Source organism: Crocodylus siamensis, chromosome 4, assembly GCF_052110815.1.
Source record: "Crocodylus siamensis isolate JL-2025a chromosome 4, ASM5211081v1, whole genome shotgun sequence".
Lineage (NCBI taxonomy): Eukaryota > Metazoa > Chordata > Crocodylia > Crocodylidae > Crocodylus > Crocodylus siamensis.
The window spans coordinates 100,434,786-100,455,201 of NC_143398.1; the positions used below are offsets into that span (position 1 = coordinate 100,434,786).

A 20,416-nucleotide genomic window follows, 5' to 3' on the forward strand; every position below is an offset into this window, starting at 1 on the left:
CTACATATGCATTTCCCTTACAGGCAATGCTTCTGAGGGATTTAGATGCTCTGAGGCACAATCAGCATTCGTTTTACACAAGGGCTGCAGTTGGCCATGCGTTGGGTGTGAGACATACTCAGCAACTCCTCATGTATTTTCCCCAAGTCTGCCCGGATGTCACAGAGTCCTACAAAGCTGCCAAGGAGCTGGAAAGTTACCCTGCAATGCTTTCTCCCCATCACTTAGGGATGCTACAGTGCTGCCACTAATGGCAGAGAAACTGTCACTGCATCTCTGCTCTCAAAGCCTGCCCTGTTGGTTTCTCTCAGCATTGTGCTATCTTGAGGAAGGGATGGTGGCTGATGGCTAGACCCAGATCTTGCTGTAGACTTGACCCATATTTAGCATATCTGCTACCTCCTTCAACCTTTTTTCACATCTTCCTACACCCTTCAAAGGATCTGGTAGCACCACAATATGTCCTAACACCCTGGTTGAGAATCACCGATGTAGCCATTGCTCTAAGAATAAAGTGTCCTGCCAAGGTAAGTGCAAGCATATTAGCCACCACGAGAGGTCTCCCTCCTCTGCCCCAAAATTGGAAATGGCAACATTTATCCCTAAAATAAACCAAGCCTCTCACAGAATGTCCTGAGCTTTGCCTGGAATTACACAGACATGCTTTTAACAAAGAGGAGAAATCGTTAGAGCCTGTCTTGCCAACCCTATCCATTTGAAAAGCCTGAGTCAGGCCCCACAAAACAATGAGAAGGGTTTAATTTAAAAAATTGCTATCAATTTGGCATTTGTTTTATTTCCTTTCAATCATTTAATCCTGCACAGCAGAGATGCTTTTTCAAGCTTTTACTTCAAATGAGGGCTAGAAAGTTACTTTTTAAAGAAAAGAATTAAAGTCCTGAGACATAATTGCATGACTCCAAGAACAGGTGCTTTAAGAAGAAAATGCCAAATACTGGTTGAACCTTGATTAAACTGCAAAAGCCCACAAGAATATTTATCTACAGTCCCTCCTCTTCATCCTCTAGTGACTATGGGACATTCAGCCGTGGCTGTGACAGGGCTCATTAGTTCTGATACACAAAAGGTTTGGAAGGAGCTGCCCAAATCTTGGCATCAGTGCTTGCTGGATAGTAGTCAGACAGAGCAGGTTGTGGAGGTAGACTATCCTCTCCTCTTGGGATCAAACAGAATCCTTGAGCTGTCATGCTGGTACAGTCTCCAAGACCTGCAGTATATGAGCAGTTTCCAAGAGCTTCTGTGAATAATGTGTGTGGCAGTAATCCTAATATGCTGCTGACCACTGCACTGAGGCCTACCTTCAGGAGAAAGAATCACAAATATTGAATGGTTTGGAAATTAAATGAGCCATTCTGGGCTCAGCTCATGGTCAGAAAAACTCCTGCTTTCAGGAGTTTGTCACTGTGCTCGGCGCGTGCACAACCACTAAATAATACTTAATTCTGGTCAGTTTAGAAAGAACCATTACTTCATGATGCTGACTTCCAGCAATTGCTCTTATTGAACTGTTGTTATTATGTAAGCTAACTTGGAAGTCAGAAATAATAATCTCCAACTCCATCCATCTTGGTTGTGGACAGATGAAAAGTTTATGATGGTGTTGTCAGCATCGTGATGGTAGGAAAAAAGTGGCTGACAGACAACACAGACATAAAACCAAGATAATGCTGACCAACCTGGCAGAACATTGCTCCTGAAAGAATCAGGGGTAAAGAGTAAAACTCTACCTGTGTAAGTTGCACTGGTTTCATCCACCTGTTTCAATGCTAAGGTAGCAAAACAGGCTATTATGTGTCCCAGCTATAATAGTGCCTACTGTCTCAGAAGAGCTGCTCACATGTGTGTACCTGATCACACCATGCTTTAGACCAGTACATAAAGCTGATGCAATTACAGCACGGAATTGAACATCTGTTCATACCCATAGGAAACTGGAGGCCCCATTCAAGGTGTGTTTAGATCACAGTCACAATAGTGACCACAGTGCAGCTAACCAAGCTAACTTGGGTACCAATCTAGCCATGGATTACTGCAGCTCAGCGCAGCCTATTTCACCTTGTTTTTTGTTCACGTTTTTCAGCCTAGGTTGTACTTCGTGCTGTTGTTGCTAGACTGCTGCTAGTGCAGAATTGGCTAGATGAGAGTAGCTCAAGTGTTGCTACACTGTTGTCATATTGTGACTGTAGTTTAGACATATCCAGTCAGGCTTCATGCCTGGACATAGAACCGAAGAAAACAAGGAATAGAAGGTAATGTGATGGCAAGGGTGGCAAAATCTCTGCATGTGTTACATATCGTATTAGGGAGGCGGGGCAGGCAGCACAGATAAGGAAGGGAGCAGAAACAAAGTACCAGATCAGGCAGGGAAATGGGTTAGGAGTGACACTTGGCAGGCCTAATTTGTGGCATGCCTACCAAAAAGGTTGGCTCCCACAGAATTAGACCATAGATCTCATATTGCTGGACTTCTCTTCAGCCTTTGATTTCAGCTTTTGATGTAGCCACACATGGAAATCTGCTCCCTCACTTCAGAAATACAGAAGAAGCTGGTGGACCTGCACTGACATAAGAATGAATGAAACCAAGACCTGACTCAGAGGACGTTTTCTGACCCCCCAATTGTCTACAGTATGAAATGACATGGGTTGCCCCATGGGCTGAAATGAATAGGCTGAAATCTCCTCCTAGATGAAGGTATCGTTACATAAGATCATTCAAAGGGGAGATCAAAACCTGGAGGAAAAGCAACTGGTTAAAACAGAATCCAGGAAGTAAGAGGTAATGATGAAGGGAGAAGGAAGCACTTTAAATGACTTATAACTCTGCGAAGGGTGTTTGCCTTCAGATGCCTGAGACTGAGACACCCAAAGCCTGGGTGTTCTTTCTTTGTATCAAATATCCAATGTGAAATAAACCAGAGGTGGGTAAAGTATAGCCCGTGGACTGGATCCGGCCTGCCATAAGGTTGTATCTGGCCCACAGTGGGTCCCTCGGCCCTGCCTGGTCCAGGTGTGGGGGGCATCCCAGGCTGTGGTGCATGCAGCTGGTCCCTTTCTGTCTCCAGGAGCACAGCATGGCTGGGGCAGCATAGTGGCTGGACTCAGTTTCCTGGTAGTCCCAGTGGCAGCACCTCCTTCTAGCTGCCACTGCTAGTATCACCACTGCTGCTGGATCCAGCCCCACTGCCTGGGCACTCCAGCCTGTCCGCCCTTCACCCACTGCTGCTGGCACTGGACAGAGCTGGCGGGCAGGGTCTCCATGGATCAGCTCAGGACCTGTGCAGGCAGGGTGTGCGCAGCTGAGCAGCTGGGATGGGGCCAGGGGTGGATGGGGAGTGAGGTTGGTGGGTGTGGCCAGGGCTGGGGCTGGGATCACAGGGCAGTGATAGCATGGGGCTGGGGCTCAGGGAAAAGCTGTGATCAGCTGCCTGCATGCCCCTGTGATGGGCACTGCTCCCATTGTCAGGGGCACATGGGCAGTGGATCACAGCTCTGCCCCTGGGCCCCGACCCCGCACTGTCACCACTGCATGATCCCAGCCCTGGTCTCCACCCCATCACCTGTCCCACACCCAGATGCCACTCCCTGCCTGCCTGCAGCCACATCCCATCCACCCAGCCAAGTGTGTCCTGCCTACACAGGTCCCAGACTGGTGTCCATGGAGACCCTGGGGCTGGGGCCAGGTGGTGACAGCATGGGCCAGGCCCCAGGGCAGAGCCACTTAGGGAGTTTTGGTGAGCTGTTCCGGGGGGGGGAGGGAGGGGAGCAGGGGTGGTGCTGACCCAGCCTGCAACAGCTCACCAAAACTCCCCAAGTGGCCCTCCAGCCCAAATAATCATCCACCCTAAAATAAACCCTTTTCCACAGAGCAATGACCAAGAGACAGCACCCTACCTTCCCTGACAGATTTGGGGCTGGATGTTATGCTGCTCATGTTCAGGACCTCCACGCTTGAATGCATCATAGACAGAAACAAAGCCACCAACCTCAACAAAGCCCCATTTGGTCGGCAGCACTGCAGCCTGCCTGCTAAACTTCACAGGATGCCAAGAGCACTTCTTCCCATCCAGCTCCTTTCTATTTCAGAACACAGCATACAACCCACATATGTGACCTAGTCCTTTGCTGAATACACATGGTTTGCACATTTTATTTAAAATAAATGTTGCTTCACAAGGCGGTAGGGATGAAAGGGACATGCAAAGGTTTTCTTTTGTTTACAATAAGAAGTATGAAAGTCACTAATACCCTGATTCCCAGCTTGGGTGTAGCAGACAGGGAGAGTCAAAGGGAGCCCTCTGCAGCTGTATAATTCAAATCCAGCCAGCTGTGGCCCAGATTAGTATGGCCAGCACCTGGGCAGCCCTAATTTGCTGCAGGGGAGAATCAGGAACATATTCCTTTCGTTCCCCTTACACAGGGGTAGGAAACAGCAGTTAGACTTGTACTAGGGGCTGTGAAGATGCCTTCATCAGATGTATGCCAGCAGAGAGTTTTTTCATAGAGGGGAGCTCTTGATAAGCCACCTCCATCTGCTTTAATTGGCGCAATGTGTCCCTAGTGGCCCTGACACCCTAGCCCAGGGGTTCTTAACCTTTTTGGACTCAAAGCACCCCTCATTGGGCTTGAGGTCCTCCTCTGTAACTGTTGTGAATCGAGTGGCACCCCCTTTCAAAAACTAGTGTACAGATTATGGTGCTTTCCACCTTGCAGAGGGGGCTGGTAGTAGGGGTGGGGGACTGTCCAGTCAGGGACAAGCCTGAGCCTGGGCTTATTTCCTAACACCTCATTTATTTCCTCACACCACATACCACTCTTCAAAAGATCTGGTGGCACCTCAAGGTACCCCAGCACCCTGGCTGAGAATCACTGCACCAGCCCTTGGAGTCAATCATGAAGGACAGATAGAGACACACAGGGAAATGCTGTGCAAGAGAAGTAGCTGTATTAAGTATTTCCAGCTCCTAGACTAGAAACAAACAACAACTCTACCCCCATTCATCCACCTACTGCAAACACACCATTGTGTGCGTGACTGTCAGGAAATGAAAACAAGGGGGTAAAAATCACAGGAGAAAAGAAACTGGGGAGATACTGGGATAAAGGAGAGAAAGAAGGCAAGAACCTGACCGCTGCAGTGTGTGCAGTTGTACTGGGAAGTGTTAAAATTATCTGGTGGGAAACTTCAATGCTGTAAACTCAGATAAGAAACTCAACATTTGGTTTTTATCTGAACTGATCCTGAACTCCAAGCCTGTGAGATTCCGCCAAACCACTACTATGCCTTTCCCTCCCCTTCTCCCCCAATATGTATTTTTGCAGTGTGGAAACTGATTTTGCCTTATGCTTCTGAAACAATGCGTCACGAATCAATGCCATCAAATGATGCAATGTCACAAAGCGAGGTACAGAACACAAAATGTACCACACAGCGCATTATTTTGTTTGGCTTCTTTTAATTAAGAAGCTTTAGGAAGATCCTTAAGAAAAGCCTGGAAAGTACCAGTTTCATAACTCCAAAAATGAACATATTTCCAAAACAAATAATCTAAAATGCATCAGACTGCATACACACTCTTCCAGCTGCCCTTTGTCCCACAGTTTATTTGAAGAATCATTTCTTGACTTTTTTTTTTTTAAATCTTGCAATTATGGACACAATGCTTGATGACAAGCTGGGAGATACAAGACAGTTGCTACTCAGTAGGAATAAATGAAAGCTTGGCGCTTGGACTAGGTGGAAATGAGATGTGCTAAGGTGCTACGATGTACTGAGTACAGATGAAACATTACAAGCAGCAAGATTTCAAATTAATGTCCTGAAGCTCTGCTTGGACAGCCTTTTAATAAGCTGCAGCCTTTCTTTTGATCTCAGTGTTACAGACATGTACAGCCCAATTCTCAGTTACAGAGAGAGCTTTACATTACTCTGGTGGTCTAAACAGGACATAAATGTGCACACATTTCCTTTCTACTTGGAACAGCAGAAGCAGAATTAGTTTTGTGAAATCAGAATGAGAATTGGGTCCATACAGTTACACAGAAAACAAAGGAGCAGATTCTGACCCATATAAAGGCCCAGATCTTTTCTGGGAAATTACCTCTTCATTTCTACCCTGCTGAATTTTACACTGTGCTCTAGAGTCCCACTCCAGCCTGGAAGAACAGCTATATGAATGATACAATGTCACAATAATGTGGCTATTATTTATTTTCTCTATGAACTGAACTTGATGGCTGCTTTAACTAAGCACCAATTTGTTCTTGATAATTAGTAAATTCTCTAGGACACAATCACTATTTGCTCCACCTTTACCTGGTTTAGAAACTTTAATTTCAGTGCAACTGGCTAAAGCAGTCAGCAGTGATTTCCATGCACAAGCTAACAAAATATGACTTTAAAAATTGTATATTTCTATCATTCAGGATCATGATTTTATTATAATTTGCTGGTATTTTTATTTTTTTAGGATGTTAAGATTGAAGGGTCTGGAGTAGAAGTAATATTTGTTTACCCACAATTGTATCTATTAGGTCAAATCTCAAAGAGTTTGTAATTATGCTTTTTTAAAATACAGAACCTGATTTTCAGGCCTGCTTTTTTTTAAAAACTGGAATAGAAAATTTTTGGTATCTCTAAACATGAGGCCCAAAATATTTACATTAAGATGAAACGATTACAGACAATATTTGAAATACGAAGCTTTCGAGAGAGTTCTGAAATTCAACATACTTCTTTAATAGAGTATTTGATAGGTGTCAACAGTAAAGCATTGTGCCAGTCTCAAAGTAAAATATTATTCTATTTAGTGAGAAAGCATGTGGAAACCAGAATCAACAAAATACATCTGCTATGATGCAAGTTGTCGCAGTTAATCATGGATGTAAAACCATGCATTTTGTGGTGGAGGACAGAATATCACCTACATCTGAGTAAGAAATAATACTGCAAAATATGAGTTTGGCTTTGAATTTCCTTGTGTTTTATAACTAGCAGCTAGGCTGTGTAATAAAGCTATTAAGAAACTCTGATGAATAATTCCTGCTGAAACAAGTATCTCCCAGATTCCAGCATGCCCTCATCTGATACTTTTATCCATGCATATAGAAAGAAGGTAAAGCAGCACCTAAAAATACATACTGAAAATACAAACTTTAGGGCCTCAGTAGCAAACCAAAAGGCCATTTCTGGCTTATTAAAAAAATGGGAATTGAATTATTTAGACCTACAACATCTTTGCATGAAGTAGATTTGAGTATTAAAAAATATGATTGTACTGCAAGAGCTGCTTTTACCTGCAAGTGTAAATGTGCTGATTAAACCACTGCTGCAGAAAACAAGGCAGTGAAAAATATTTGCAGCCTTGTCAATTACATCTCAGCATTTTGCCACAGGAGCACAGAGAAGCAGACAATTAGCTGAAGACTTTGTTCCCTCATTAGAAAAGAGAACCTAACGGTAAAAGGAAAACCAAGATTTGATAAGCAGATGAAGGGCTTGATCCAGCTGCTAGATACTGAGGCACCCATTGCCATGCAGCTTCTAAAACTGGCTCATACAGGCGGGTGAACGAATATAGCAGCTGATTTAACAAACTGCAGAGAGAAGAGTCTGAGCATCCTGTATATCTAAGAGCCCTTTATCTGCTGTTTAAATCACCGTCATTATGAGAGAGACAGGTTTTTCAGAACATTCTTTTCTTTGCCCAGACTTACTTTAACTGTCGAGGCTCACAGTCAACTCCGGGTAGTAAGAGCCTTGCTGCTTGCCGTACATCATCACTATCCACGGAGAAGCTACGACGGTACCCTGCATGGGCCAAGGCAACCCTTATCCATTCCATCAGGGGTGGCAGCACGATGAATGGCCTGGAAAGAGCAACACAAAAGTCAGTCCCATTAATAAACTAGCATCCACGTTAGGGCGCAAACCAGCTCAGCAAATTTTAGGCAGGTCCAAACCAATTTGATTCGCACCATTCTCAGAACAGGGTTATTTAGTAGTGAACCTTAAACCATTAGCTCAGGAACTGTGCATCTCTTTGACCAAATGTGTAGTTGCTCTGAAGTCGACACTAGCAATCCACTTGCTTCAAGATGTTTATCACGAAAAGCAAGCAGAATCCCTAGCACTAAAACACATCCCATTCTGGCTGATACATGCATGTCAGCCAGAGCTTCCTTCCTAATTAGCACTAGGGGGGGAGAAAGAGAGAGAGACAGACAGAAAGAAACCTCCTACATCTCTTAGCAGTCAAGGGAAGGAGAGAGAGGATAGGTGATCTGTGAGGAAATTTCCATTGGCAGTATTATACTGATGCAACATCAGATTCTCATTCGTCTATTATTTTGTGGCTCCCTGCAACTCGATGAAGTGACTCATAAAATGCTGAGGACTGAGTGCTGCTGACCCTGCTGTATTTCTGAAGTATCTAGAGATTGCTTCCTGGATCACACAGCTAAATGTCTACTATTGTTCAAATCAAAACTGTTAAAGATGCAGCACTAAAAGTGGCAGAAATCACCCCCTGAGATTGTGAGATGTTAAAAAAAAAAAAATCATGTGCTCAACAGTCAATAGTAATTGGGCCCAAACATGCAGTCTCATTTTTTCAGCCTCCCTCCTCCTCCACTAAAGCTATGCCTACTTTACAATCAAAGTCCAGCCCTGTGCCTGTAAAGATGTGGATTTTAATTGTTATAAACTATTGCAGAGACTGTGCTTTTCAGAGCTGTAACCTGACATTGGTGCCATGGGCAACACGAGGGTGGAGAGCACAGGGAGGGGTGGAAAGACAGGACGTGAGCATTTACCTCCTTACACAGGGGCTGCTGTAGTTGTGGCAGTGGTACAGGCTGCTGCAAGCTCCCCAAATGGGAAATTCCTACACATCCGTTAAGATACCTCCTTTGTAACCTGCTGTCCACTTATCCTTAAGGCTAAGTCACACAAAAGCACCAAGCAGAATGAGAAGCCTCCGTCTTTTGTATTGTCAGTTTTTCAGGGACACAACCCAGGCCCACTTAAGTGCTTGATAGGTGGAATAGCACTTGGCCCTCAGTGTCAACCCCAGCCCCAAGTCCTAACTTGGTTAAAAAAAAAAAAAAAACATGGCTGGGTACCTCCAAGGGGTGGCCTATGTTACAAGGCAACACTGTTTATAGATACTTTGGTATCATGAAGCTATTCTGAATCAATGTATGCAGCAGGGAACGGCCTCCCAGGCTGTCATAGACTCTCTCCTCATTCTTGGCCCCACCATCTAGGTGAGGTCCAAGAGGGGTGGCAAGAGGATGTCTGTGGTCCATGTCAGCGCTGGAAGAATACTCCACAGCTGGGTGTAGAGGTTGAAGCAGAGTGTGTGTGCTGGAGGGAGGGAGAGAGGGAAAGAGAGGGTAGAAATCCCTCCTATTTATCTCATCCTAACGAGGCAGAAATCTGTCCATACCAGCCTGGAAAACCCTGATGCTTCCTAGCCACAATGATATTTAGATACGATGATATGTACATCCGTACAGTGGAGAGACCTACTCCTGCTGTAGGTCTTTAACAGATGCAACGACATTAAAAGAGTTACAAGAGGCAAAATTAAAAATCACTATCCCAATGGCTGCTTTGGTTTTATTTTCTTTTTCAACTCTCTCTCATTCTCCCTGCCGCTGTCTCTCACTTTCTGCATTCGCATGAGGCACAGACAGAGGTGACAATTTTTGCCCAATCTGGGCCCTGAAAGCACTCTACAGCTGTCAAACAGAAATGCACGGCTGCAGAGCACTTTAAAAGGGCCCGATCCAGAAAAAATCTGAACTCTTATTGCATGAAGGTTCAGATGAAGACACTCCAGAACGGAGTGCCTTCAGTAACTTGGGTTTGCACGCAGGGCTGGGCTGACTGCAGCTCAGCCCTGCTCTGGTGCTGTCTTCAGAATGGAAGTGGGGAAAGGGAGCAGAGGGAGTTTGGTCTGCAGTTTTTTCAGCTGGCATTGGAAGGTAGGGTGGCTGGATTGGAGCCCTCCTGAGTTGGGGGTCCTCCAATCCACCCACCCCACCTTCCAGCGCTCCTGGGGAAGCTTCAGAATGAGATCCCTCCACTCCTTTCCCCACCTCTCATTCTGAAAACAGAGCCAAGGTTGGGAGGAAGGAGAGGCATTGCTACAGGGAGAGAGAGGCTGGCTTGTAGCCACTCTAAACAACAGCTGGATTCCCCAGGTCCCAGGACCCAACAGTAAGCTTTTGTTGGGTCCTGTGGATTGTTGCAACTCATAGTACTTCCACAGTGAAGTGCCATGAGTTACAATGTGGAGCTGCACTTCTGTTGGCACCTATAGTCTATAAGGCTGCCTATTCATAGGTTCATATATTGTAGAGCTGGAAGAGGCCTTAGGAGATCATCGGGTCCAGCCCCCTGCACCGAGCAGGAAAGACAACTGTGCAGTCTCCTCTTAAAGATTTCCAGGGTAGGCGACTGCACCGCCTGTGGAAGGAGCTTATTCCACAGTCTGGACACCCTAGCTGTGAAGAAGCTTTTCCTAATGTTGAGCCCAGCTTCCTACCCACCTAACTGTCACAGTTAAGCCCACAATCCTCCAATTTTATCGTGAAAACATCATGGGATACCTGATCAAAAGCTTTTTGGAAGTCAAGGCATACAATGTCAACCTCCTCTCTCTTATGCAGGTGGCGAGTTACCTGATTATAACAGGAGATGAGGTTGGTATGAGGTTGAGATGAGGTTGGCCTGCCTGCAACAAAGCTATGCTGGCTGTCATTCAGAATCCTACCTTCAATAAGCCTATCGCACATAGACTTCTTAATGAATTTTTCCAGGATTTTCCCTATACACGTGCTCTAAGGGGCATTTTAATTAGAGTGGTTTCTGGACATTTAGATATGATAGTATGTACATCCATCCCCGCAGGCCAGATAGAATGGTCTGGTGGGCTGTATTTGGCCCACAGGCTATATTTTGCCCACCCCTGTTCCAGGTGATGTGTATCAAGGACCGGATAGAGGACTTGCATTCAGTGTTGGAAAAATCCTGTTCTAATTAAAAGAGTTTACCGTCATGTGTACTAAGCCCCGCCTGTGTTTCAAAATGGTCATGGGGACACTTTAACTAAAACTCACATGGTGAGGTTTAGTTAAAACACCCCCACAGCCATTTTGAAACATGGGGGAGCTTAATACAAGTTTATAGTGAGGTGACGCTGGACCATTCTAATTAGAACGTGACCTAGCGCATCTATAGACAGCCCAAGGTGCTACCCTGTCTTGCCTATTGGCCCTTTGTTCATTAGTTTACTACACGTGTTTCAATCATGGAAATGTTATTTATAGGCCAGTGCCATGACCCTCCTTAAATTTTTTGCCTGCTTCTTTTTCCCTCCTTCACTCTTCCCCTTTGCCTTGGTATTTTTTTCTTTGTTTACCCTTTCCTCTGTACCGCTTTCCAAAGACAGTTTAAAAAGTCTGGGTGGTGGAGTTACAGTTCTATTGGGCAAATACTTTACATTTTGCATACATAACCTTCCTCAAAACAAATCTAACCCAGAACAACTGACTTAACACGATGCTGGGTCCTAGCCTATCCTTTTCCTATCTTCAGCTTGAAAAATATGCAATTTACTCCTCTTGGGAAGACTATCCTTTCCACAAGTGACAAAATGATTCTCTAGGGGACAGATTTTTCAAGAGCAACTCAAATTTAAGAGGACAAGAGCCACTGACTTTCATGAGACATCTGTTCCTAAATCTCTTAGTAGTTCTTCAAAAATCTCAGGAATTGTTCAATCATTTACTGATTGGGCATCTTTGTTCTTTTTTTCAAAATATTTTTTCCTCACTCTCTAGACAAGAGACAATTGGTTTCTGAGGCATTTTATATTCTAAATTGAAGGAAGCTGATAAGAAAAGATTACATTTTCCCAGGTGACTATGAGAAGAGTTCCATGAACCGGTTACTTGCAATGACAGTGGTGGTTACCATTTTCTAAACTGTGTTAATTTATTCACATCATACAGTTCGAATCAAATTTCAATTTGAATTAAGGGTTAATAGACAATCATTGACCATCAGGGAAGTTTTCATGCATTTCTGCACTTCTGCAGTAGAGACAGCAGGGGGCACCTACTGCTATACTTCGTGATGGGCATGAGCAACAACAAGCCTTAGATAGCTGCTGTATATACATGTTAATTAATACAGTTTAAATTTCCTACTTCAGATTGCCCTAGTTTGCATTAACTTTAATCTTCATTTAATGAGGAATAATTAATTCGGACTAGAGCCAATTTTAATTCAGACTACAGATGTCCCCAGATTAAACCTAGAAAAACATGATATCTATAAACAGCCTGTGTGAATAAAACTGCTGGCTGCTTTAACCAGAAACAGCTGTGAGTACTCTAAAGACCATAAGCTGCATTACAGATGTGCTGATTACCAAGCACCCATATAGCAGAGGACAGAGGAGGGCTGTAGTTTGACTTTAAACCACTCAACGAGGAAAGCTAATGAATGGTAGATGACCAAGTGAGCAAAGGGACCAAGGACTTGGTTTTGGGAAGCTGAGTGATAGTTTACTAGGATCCTTGACATTCCATTTACTCCTAAACAGAACAGACCTAGTGATAAGGAAGGAGATGAAGTTCCCAAACAGGGAGTTAGGATCAAAGTGAATTGGTGGAATAAGGCCAGCACAGCCAGCAGCAGTTTAGACAGTAGAAAGGATTCTTACTGCTTACTACATCACACAAATTAGGCACTTGGGGTCCAAACAACAGCTCCTTGAAACCAGGACCATTGACTGTGTTTCTCTGTGGGACAGAAAGAAACATTTAAGGCTGAATGATATAAATACAGAGAAGATACAACCTATCATTTGCAGATCTGTCTCCCCTGGCAATTTGAATGAGGTAGCCAGTGTGCCTTGGCTGAAGGAGAGCAAAGTACCTCAATACTTTTATTTTTTAAAAGAGGCAGGGAGCAATATCCATTCTGTATTTCTGCTTAAGCCTTGGAGCTTATGAAAGAAGAGTAGTATTAAAATAGCTGGGAGCAGCAGTGGGGCACCTCAGTATAAATTCATTATCATCATCACCTTTTGCAGGGATCTGAGGATGGCCCAGCGAAGTTACCTCAGTCCAATCTATTTATTTCAGTCAAAGGTACAATGAGTGTACATACAACTCACTAGGCTACCGTGCAACAAAAAAACCTCGAGTCACATTCCCTGCAATGCCACTACCCAACATCCTGTGGCAGCCATGTGGTTTGTGACTCCACAAGCCCAGACAACTTCAAAAAGATGTTCTAGGTCATGGGGTAGGTGATTATTTTGGCTGGAGGGCTGCTTACCAAGTTTTGGCAAGCTGTTGAGGGCATCCCCTGTCCCTTGACAGATGCCCTGCCCCCGGTAGCCATCTTGGGACCGGAAGTCCCACTCCCTAACCCCTGACCTTTGTCACCAGAAGTCCCTCCCCTTGCCCCCTAGAAATACTCCTTTCAGCAAGGGGGTTTGCCTGCTCAGAACCAGAAAAAATACCATACTATATTCTAAAATTCAACCATCTACTACAACTTTCATTAATTTGATTTCAAAAAATATTTCTACCCTGATTTACATGAATTTGTGTAGTGTACATAGAAGAGATTGCACAATAGCTTAAATTGAAGTCTTACACTTGTATATTGTGGGAGGGTGTGGGGTATGGCTGGGTGGGTATAGGTCTATGGGGGGCTGTGGGTGTGTGGGGGAGGGTGTGGGTGTGTGTGGGGGATTTGTGGGGGGATGGATAGGCATGGGCGTGTGTGGGGTGGGAGGCATATGGGTGTGTTTGGATATGTGGGGTGTGGTGGGTATGGGGTTTGTGGGCGAATGTGAGTGTGTGGGGAGAGGGTGGCTGGGGAGGGTGGCATGTGTGGAGGGGGAGGGTTTGCCCACAGCCCTCCTGCGGCAGGTTGAGCCCCTGCCAGCACTCCTCCAAGCCGGGGCTCCAGGCTCCTGCCACTCCTGGCCCCAGGGCAGGGCCTTGCTGCTGCGTCTGCTGGCTTCCTCTGGGTCCTACTGCCACGGTCTCCTGTCATCTTTGACAGGCAGTCAGAGGCAGATAAATATTAATTTTCTAAATTTTTTAGAGGCTCCTCAGGCCAGACAGAATGGTCTGGTTGGCTGATATGTATCAAGGATCAGATAGAGGACTTGCATTCATTGTTGGAAAAATCCTGTTTGCCTTTGAACCTAGCAGTGGTAGATGGTACACCAGAGAAAAGACATTAAATAAAAACTTTGGGAACAACAGAGGAAAAAGAATTGATAGCGACAAGACAGTCACCCATCAATGGAAATTAGATTGCTGCCTTTGGAAATGAAAATATTTTAGACTAATCTGGGGGGCAAAGCTGGAAGGTTTTGAGAGGTCTTCTGAGGGCAAACAATGATTTCTGCTAATAGTGCTGACTAGGTAAATCTAAAGACTTGGGGGGAAGTAGCATTCATCATGGTCTACGAGCAGTAATCCTCTGGGAGTGCAAGTAGGTTTAGCTTTGCTATCATGACCAGAAGTATTACAACATGAAGGAAAGGGAATAAAAGGGGACTGAAGAATACATACAGAAGTTACATTTGTCACACAATCGACCCCATGAAAGTGCGCTACAGCTGTGCCCTTACAGAAGCGCATGGCTGCACAGCATTTTAAAAGTGCCCAATCACACAACAATCTGAACCCTCATTTCATGAGGGTTCTGATAAAGCGGAGTGTTTTCATTAATGTCTGTCAGTGCATGCCAGAAGCAGGGGGCTGATATAGTCTAGCACTGTCCCTAGTGCTGTCTTCAAAACGGGAGGGAGTTCCATGTGGGTTTTGCCCAGCCTACACTGGAAGGTGGGGCAGGTGGATTGGAGCCCCCAAACCGATTTCCCTCCCCTACTCTCCTATTCTGAAGACAGCACTGGAGCTGGGGGTGAAGGGGTGAGGCAGGGCTAGGGGACAGCAGCTGCTCCAACCTGAAGCTTGATCAGGCTCCAACCTGAAACTCAACCCCCAGACCCAATAGCAAACGTCTGGTGGGAACGCTGTAACTCATGGTGCTTCCTGTGAAGTGCCAAGAGTTACAGTGGAAAGCTGTACGTACAGCTGTCAGTGCCCACTGCATCAAGGAAGGATGGCCACAGAAGTCTGTGCACGGTTCCAGCAACTTTTAAACTGAAAGGGGTTTGTAATGGTTCATGTAATCGGTTGCTGGCCCAATATACAGGGTGTTTATAAAGTCCATGTGCAACTTTAAACTTTAATACTTTGGATATACACATGATAGGAGCAACCTGTAAATGGCAACTGAAAGTAGAATTCAGTAAGTTTTTACCATAGCATAAGCTTTTTTATCCATTTTATTTCAGACCTTGCAACTGAAAATGAAAATAAGTTCCAATTCCAAGATGAGTTGGAAAATCAGATTTTACAATGTATTACAAAAGATGGTGGTTATGTTGAAGTCTAGAAATTTGAGCTGTATTGTATTAAAACTTAATGAATTCTGCTTTCAATCACCATTAACAGTTTGCTTCTATCGTGTATAACCAAAGTTATTGAAGTTTAAAGTTGCACAAAGACTTTATAAACACCCTGTACTTACACCCAAAACTTAGTTTAAAAAACAATGAATCAGACACTGGAAACGTTAGGGTAAAATTCAGTGAGGTAAGCATATGATGAGTCACGGAAATGGAGTTTACCTTTATCTCACCTTTCTGTATGAATCATAGGACACAATGGAAGGCACACACACGCCTTGGCATTGGACCAGGGAGAAGAAACTAGCTTACCCTCCCTGCAGCCCTTTAAACCTCAACCTAGAAACTTGCCCTTGTAGACAATATGGCCCTTTTTATTTACATTGTATTTATAAGCAAGTAACAGATTTCATGGCTTTTAGCCAATAGACTATACCATATTATTTTATTTCTCATATATTTCATCCTCTAAACTTAAAAAAGAAATGGATTCAAACTGACTGTATGGTAAAAGCTGGAATAGTACAATCAGTAGTTTACAAAAATTGGCTCAAGATTTTGTTTGATGGCTTGTTTCAAACAAAAAGTAGCTCCTTTCTATATGTAGAGGCATGGAATTTACCCCTACTGTTTTATGTCATTTTTCATGAAGGGAAAAAAAAACCCAGGATGGCATACCTAAACACTCAGAGTCATATTCTGAGGAGAGAACCAAATGTGGTCTAGTGAAATAGGCTAAAAATACCTTCCAAGGGTCTATGCATGCTGTGAAGGGTTGTGGGTTTTTTTGGTTTGGTTTTTGTTTTGTTTTTTTAAACTGTTTGTATACCAAAAAAGAACAAGGAATATAAAGTTATAGGGAGATTGCAATCTATGTGATAACATGACAAGAGCGTAATGCACACCTTACTTTCCTAATCACTGGGAGAAAATACTGTCATGCAAATATATTGTGTTATTAGCATAAGTAATTGGCATATCTTCTCTAAACAAAAGGAGATTATAAATTGAAGGTTTAGCTGCTACTTTTTGTTCCTTGTCGTTGTATTCAAGATCAGGCATGTAGCAAAGCAGTCATCATCTTACGCTTTTCAGAAACGTCTATTTTAATTAATATAGCAGAGATGAATATTCTGGACTAGATTCTGAGGGATAAATCTAGAATATCCTCATTGTCTTCAATCAGGATAAGATTAGATTCTGGACTAGTGGCCATGGCCCCAATTGGAAACAGACTCAAGACAGCGCTTAAACCTGGGCTTAATTTTAAGTAAGTGTTTAAATCCTATTTCAGTCAATGTACTTATATTAAGCACACACTTAATGTGCGTCTGCTGCTTCCTGAGCTCATTCTGAAGGAAGAACATTATTTTGACTTGTTCTTTCAAATACAGATGCAGAGGAAGCTCTCTGTAAAGCTCCATCTCCTGTATGGAATGGCTGAAGGGGACTTGTCTGCTTTTCTGACCTGTGTATTAAATCGTTCCCCAAAATCTCTCTTAGATCTGGCAACACCCTACCACCATCATAGTACAATTCTTCTCCCATGATGCAGATTTTTTGAGTGGTAGGACCAATGCTGGGACACTATGCTTCTGGGCCCCTCATGTCATAGGTTTCTTTCTTATCCTGGAGGCTGATGTGTCCCAGAATACAATATGCTCACATGGAATGGACCAAATGATAAAAACGGTAAATCACCAAAACAAATCTTAATAATTAAGTGGGTCCTTAATATAATACATAGTCTACTTATTATTTATAATAATGTTGCTTCAGCTATTTGAGATGTCATAGTGAATCCTTTTTCTTAGCAACGTTCCACTTGCCTCAAATATGCCAGGCAACTGTGACACACACTGTTCTCCCCTCTGTGTTTCCTGGCATACCGAGAGATTTAAACCCGCCTGCTTGCTTATATAATGTCTCAGGCTTTCTTCTTTGTTTATTGTTATCACTGGCAACATAACTACAAAAAATCACAAGAAACAGATGGCTAAAAAGAGAATGAATAATATGCATTCTACCAGAGGTGTAGCTGGGCAGTTTTGCGCCCTGGGCAGTGGCAGGGCATGGAGCAGCTGCTATTTTTGTGACACCCTGAGTTGGCACCTGGGGCTAGTGTCCTGCTTGCTCCCCTCTTAGTTACACTGCTGCACTCTACCATCCCATATGCTACCTTATTCATTTCACATAGGTCTGTCAAAGCCCAGGGTAAAGTTCCCCTTTGGGATGCTCCAGATTGCTGTGTACGGGTCCCAATGGGGTTCAGCCTATGCGTTCTCAAACCTCCTTTAGTCTAAATAAGCTTCAGTGTTATCTCTTTTCTTGGCTTTTTTGGCATACATCCTGGGACTAGACTTACTGTGGGCCCTGCACAGAAATAGGCAGCCTAGTTGCTTTGGGCCCTTGGGAACAGTGCCAGATTTCCCAATAGCTCAGTAACTTAAACTCACCCTTTTCCTGAGTTCCACTTGCCTGACAGCTCACTTCTTCAGGGACACATGAAAGGGGGAGCACATCATGCACAAGCTTTGCAAACAGTTCCACAAACTGATCAGCAATCCTTCTAGACTTTAGCAGCACAAAAACAGATCTAGACAGAAACAAGTACACATTCCCCTGCATCAAATTTCCTCACCACTGCTGAACACTCTTTGGTCTTAGGTCAGAGTCTTTTAAAATGTCCATGGGACCTCCCCTACTGTGCATGGCTTCTCTTTACTTTCTAGCCAACTCTCCTTTTTATTTGGCTGGATCCCTCTGCCAAAAGAGCTTGGCTTTCTGTTTCCTGCTCCTTTATCTCTGGGAGTTCTTCTGAGCTCCTCTTTGCCAGATGACTTCTTACTCAACTTTTTCAGGTAATAAAAGTCCCTACTAAATGAATCCTTGCTTAGATATCTTGTCTTCCCTCCCTGCTCTCACCTAGATGTTCAACCTTAAACCAGCTCTGCTGGGTGGGAGCCACCTCATAGTCCAAGGATGTTCTATTTGAATGGATACTCATCACAGTTTAAAGTTTAATGAACCTTCATTGTTAGGTCTGTTTTAGGTTCAAGTATTATTCCTGTCATCAGCTTTATATTTACAGGACTATCTTCCAGAGTTACTGTCCTTTAAGAACCAAACTTTACTCCATGTTCATACAGATTATTATTAGAAAGTTATTAGAGAAAGGCTGGCCTGTTGGTTTGAGTTCAGGACTGGGAATGAGAAACTCATGAGTTTTAGTCCTGATTTAGACATGGACTTCTACAGCAACCTCAGAAAAACTACTTGCCTCCCTGCCTCAGTTTCACTACTTGTAAATTTGAATAATAACATGCACTCCCTTAATTTCCAAGACTACTGTGAGATTTTATCATTAGTAGTACTACTACAAGTACTTGTATTACTGCAACATCTGGGATCCATAGTTACAGAGCCAGGCCTCCTTGGGCAAGTTGTTTAATTAGTACACTAATTCACCAGAAATGTTAATGATGACTGGAGTGGAAAATGCTGGTAGAGTTATGATATTGCTCAATGTGAGTAAGGATGGCAGAGATGAAGTGTGCTAATTATTATTTAGTTAAGACAACAATGAAGTAAAAATAGTTACCAATGTAACTGAAAAGGCAATAGCATTTAAATAAGAGCATTCCTGCCTATACCCTTACAAGAAAAATTAAATCAAGTTACAGTCTTATACCAATAACTCCAAAGTTATGAATGACAAGACACCTTCATTCCAAGCCTTAAATTTTAGGATGTTCCACTTTAAAAAGTAAAAAAAAAAAAAGCCCTTCAGATTGAATTTTTTTTTCTCTCTGAAATCAAAAGTTTCACTTTAGTTTAGAAAGTCTGATAAAACACTTTTGGACCATTTTTAGAATTAACAGAGCGTGCAACTTTTGATACTTTGATACAATTTTTGATACTTCCTTGTTGTCAGAAGGACTAAACAAAATTCTATGCTTATGTCTTCGGTTGCAGTTTTGTCTTCCAAGGAGACAAGTCTGAAGCCAATGTGTGCATATTCTTGCAAGGGGATCCAAGAGCATAATGGATCCATGTACCACTGATGTTAACAGCACTCAGCTCTACATTTGGAGAAGGACCAATGTAGTAGATTTTGATAGACAGAGAGCCCTGGTTAAGAATAATCTATATTATCAATGTCTGAAGAACACCTACTATGCCTGCACAGCATGCTATTTTTTATTTAAATTAAAATACAAAGCCTTCTCTCACTAACACAGGCCAGCATCACTGAATTGAATGGATCTGGATCTTTGTATTTATATTCTAACATATCAAGATTTCAGTGCCCTGGTCTACACAGAAATAAGTGGAAGTTAATAGTATTTCAACATGTAGTCACACTGCCCTTTCCTATCCTACAAAATACTGAGGAAGTATAAAAAATGTATATTAATTCAATTAATTGTTGAAATTTTAAGTGCAAGAGAGTCAAAGTTATGCTTTGTGTCACAGCTGTAACTCCAATACACTGTACAGGCATATTGGCATTAAAACTGACATGTGATAGAGAGATATAGATAGACTAAAAGCAGCCGGAATAACAAGGGCTGTGGACAGCACAACTTTGAATGTCATGGGTGATATATCATTTTGTTAATGTTGCATTAGCAGAGTTTTCTGCATTAAAAAAAAATAACATTCACATAGAGCGCTCAAGTCTAGCTTGATAAATTAGATTTTGCACATGATACAAGCCCAGCAAGGATATACTTTCTGATAGCTAAACTATAAATCCTACCTAAAATATTTTCTATAACATGCAATCTAGCATACTGCAGGAAGCTGCCAATACTGTTACTTCTGAAGGGCTTAAAAAACTGGAAAGGTTGGTATTTAAATACAAGCAAACAAACAAAA

General features: G+C 43.1%; 1 protein-coding gene across 2 annotated transcripts in view; it reads right to left on the reverse strand.

The window, feature by feature from the left end:
• Positions 1 to 20,416, reverse strand: part of ABTB3 (ankyrin repeat and BTB domain containing 3) — a 298,152-nt gene that overhangs the window by 67,722 nt on the left and 210,014 nt on the right. For both annotated transcript variants that reach the window (XM_090043151.1, XM_090043150.1), the window contains exon 4: positions 7,737 to 7,889. In XM_090043151.1, coding sequence (XP_089899277.1) covers positions 7,737 to 7,889 — 153 coding nt within the window. The remainder of the gene's footprint in view (positions 1 to 7,736; positions 7,890 to 20,416) is intronic.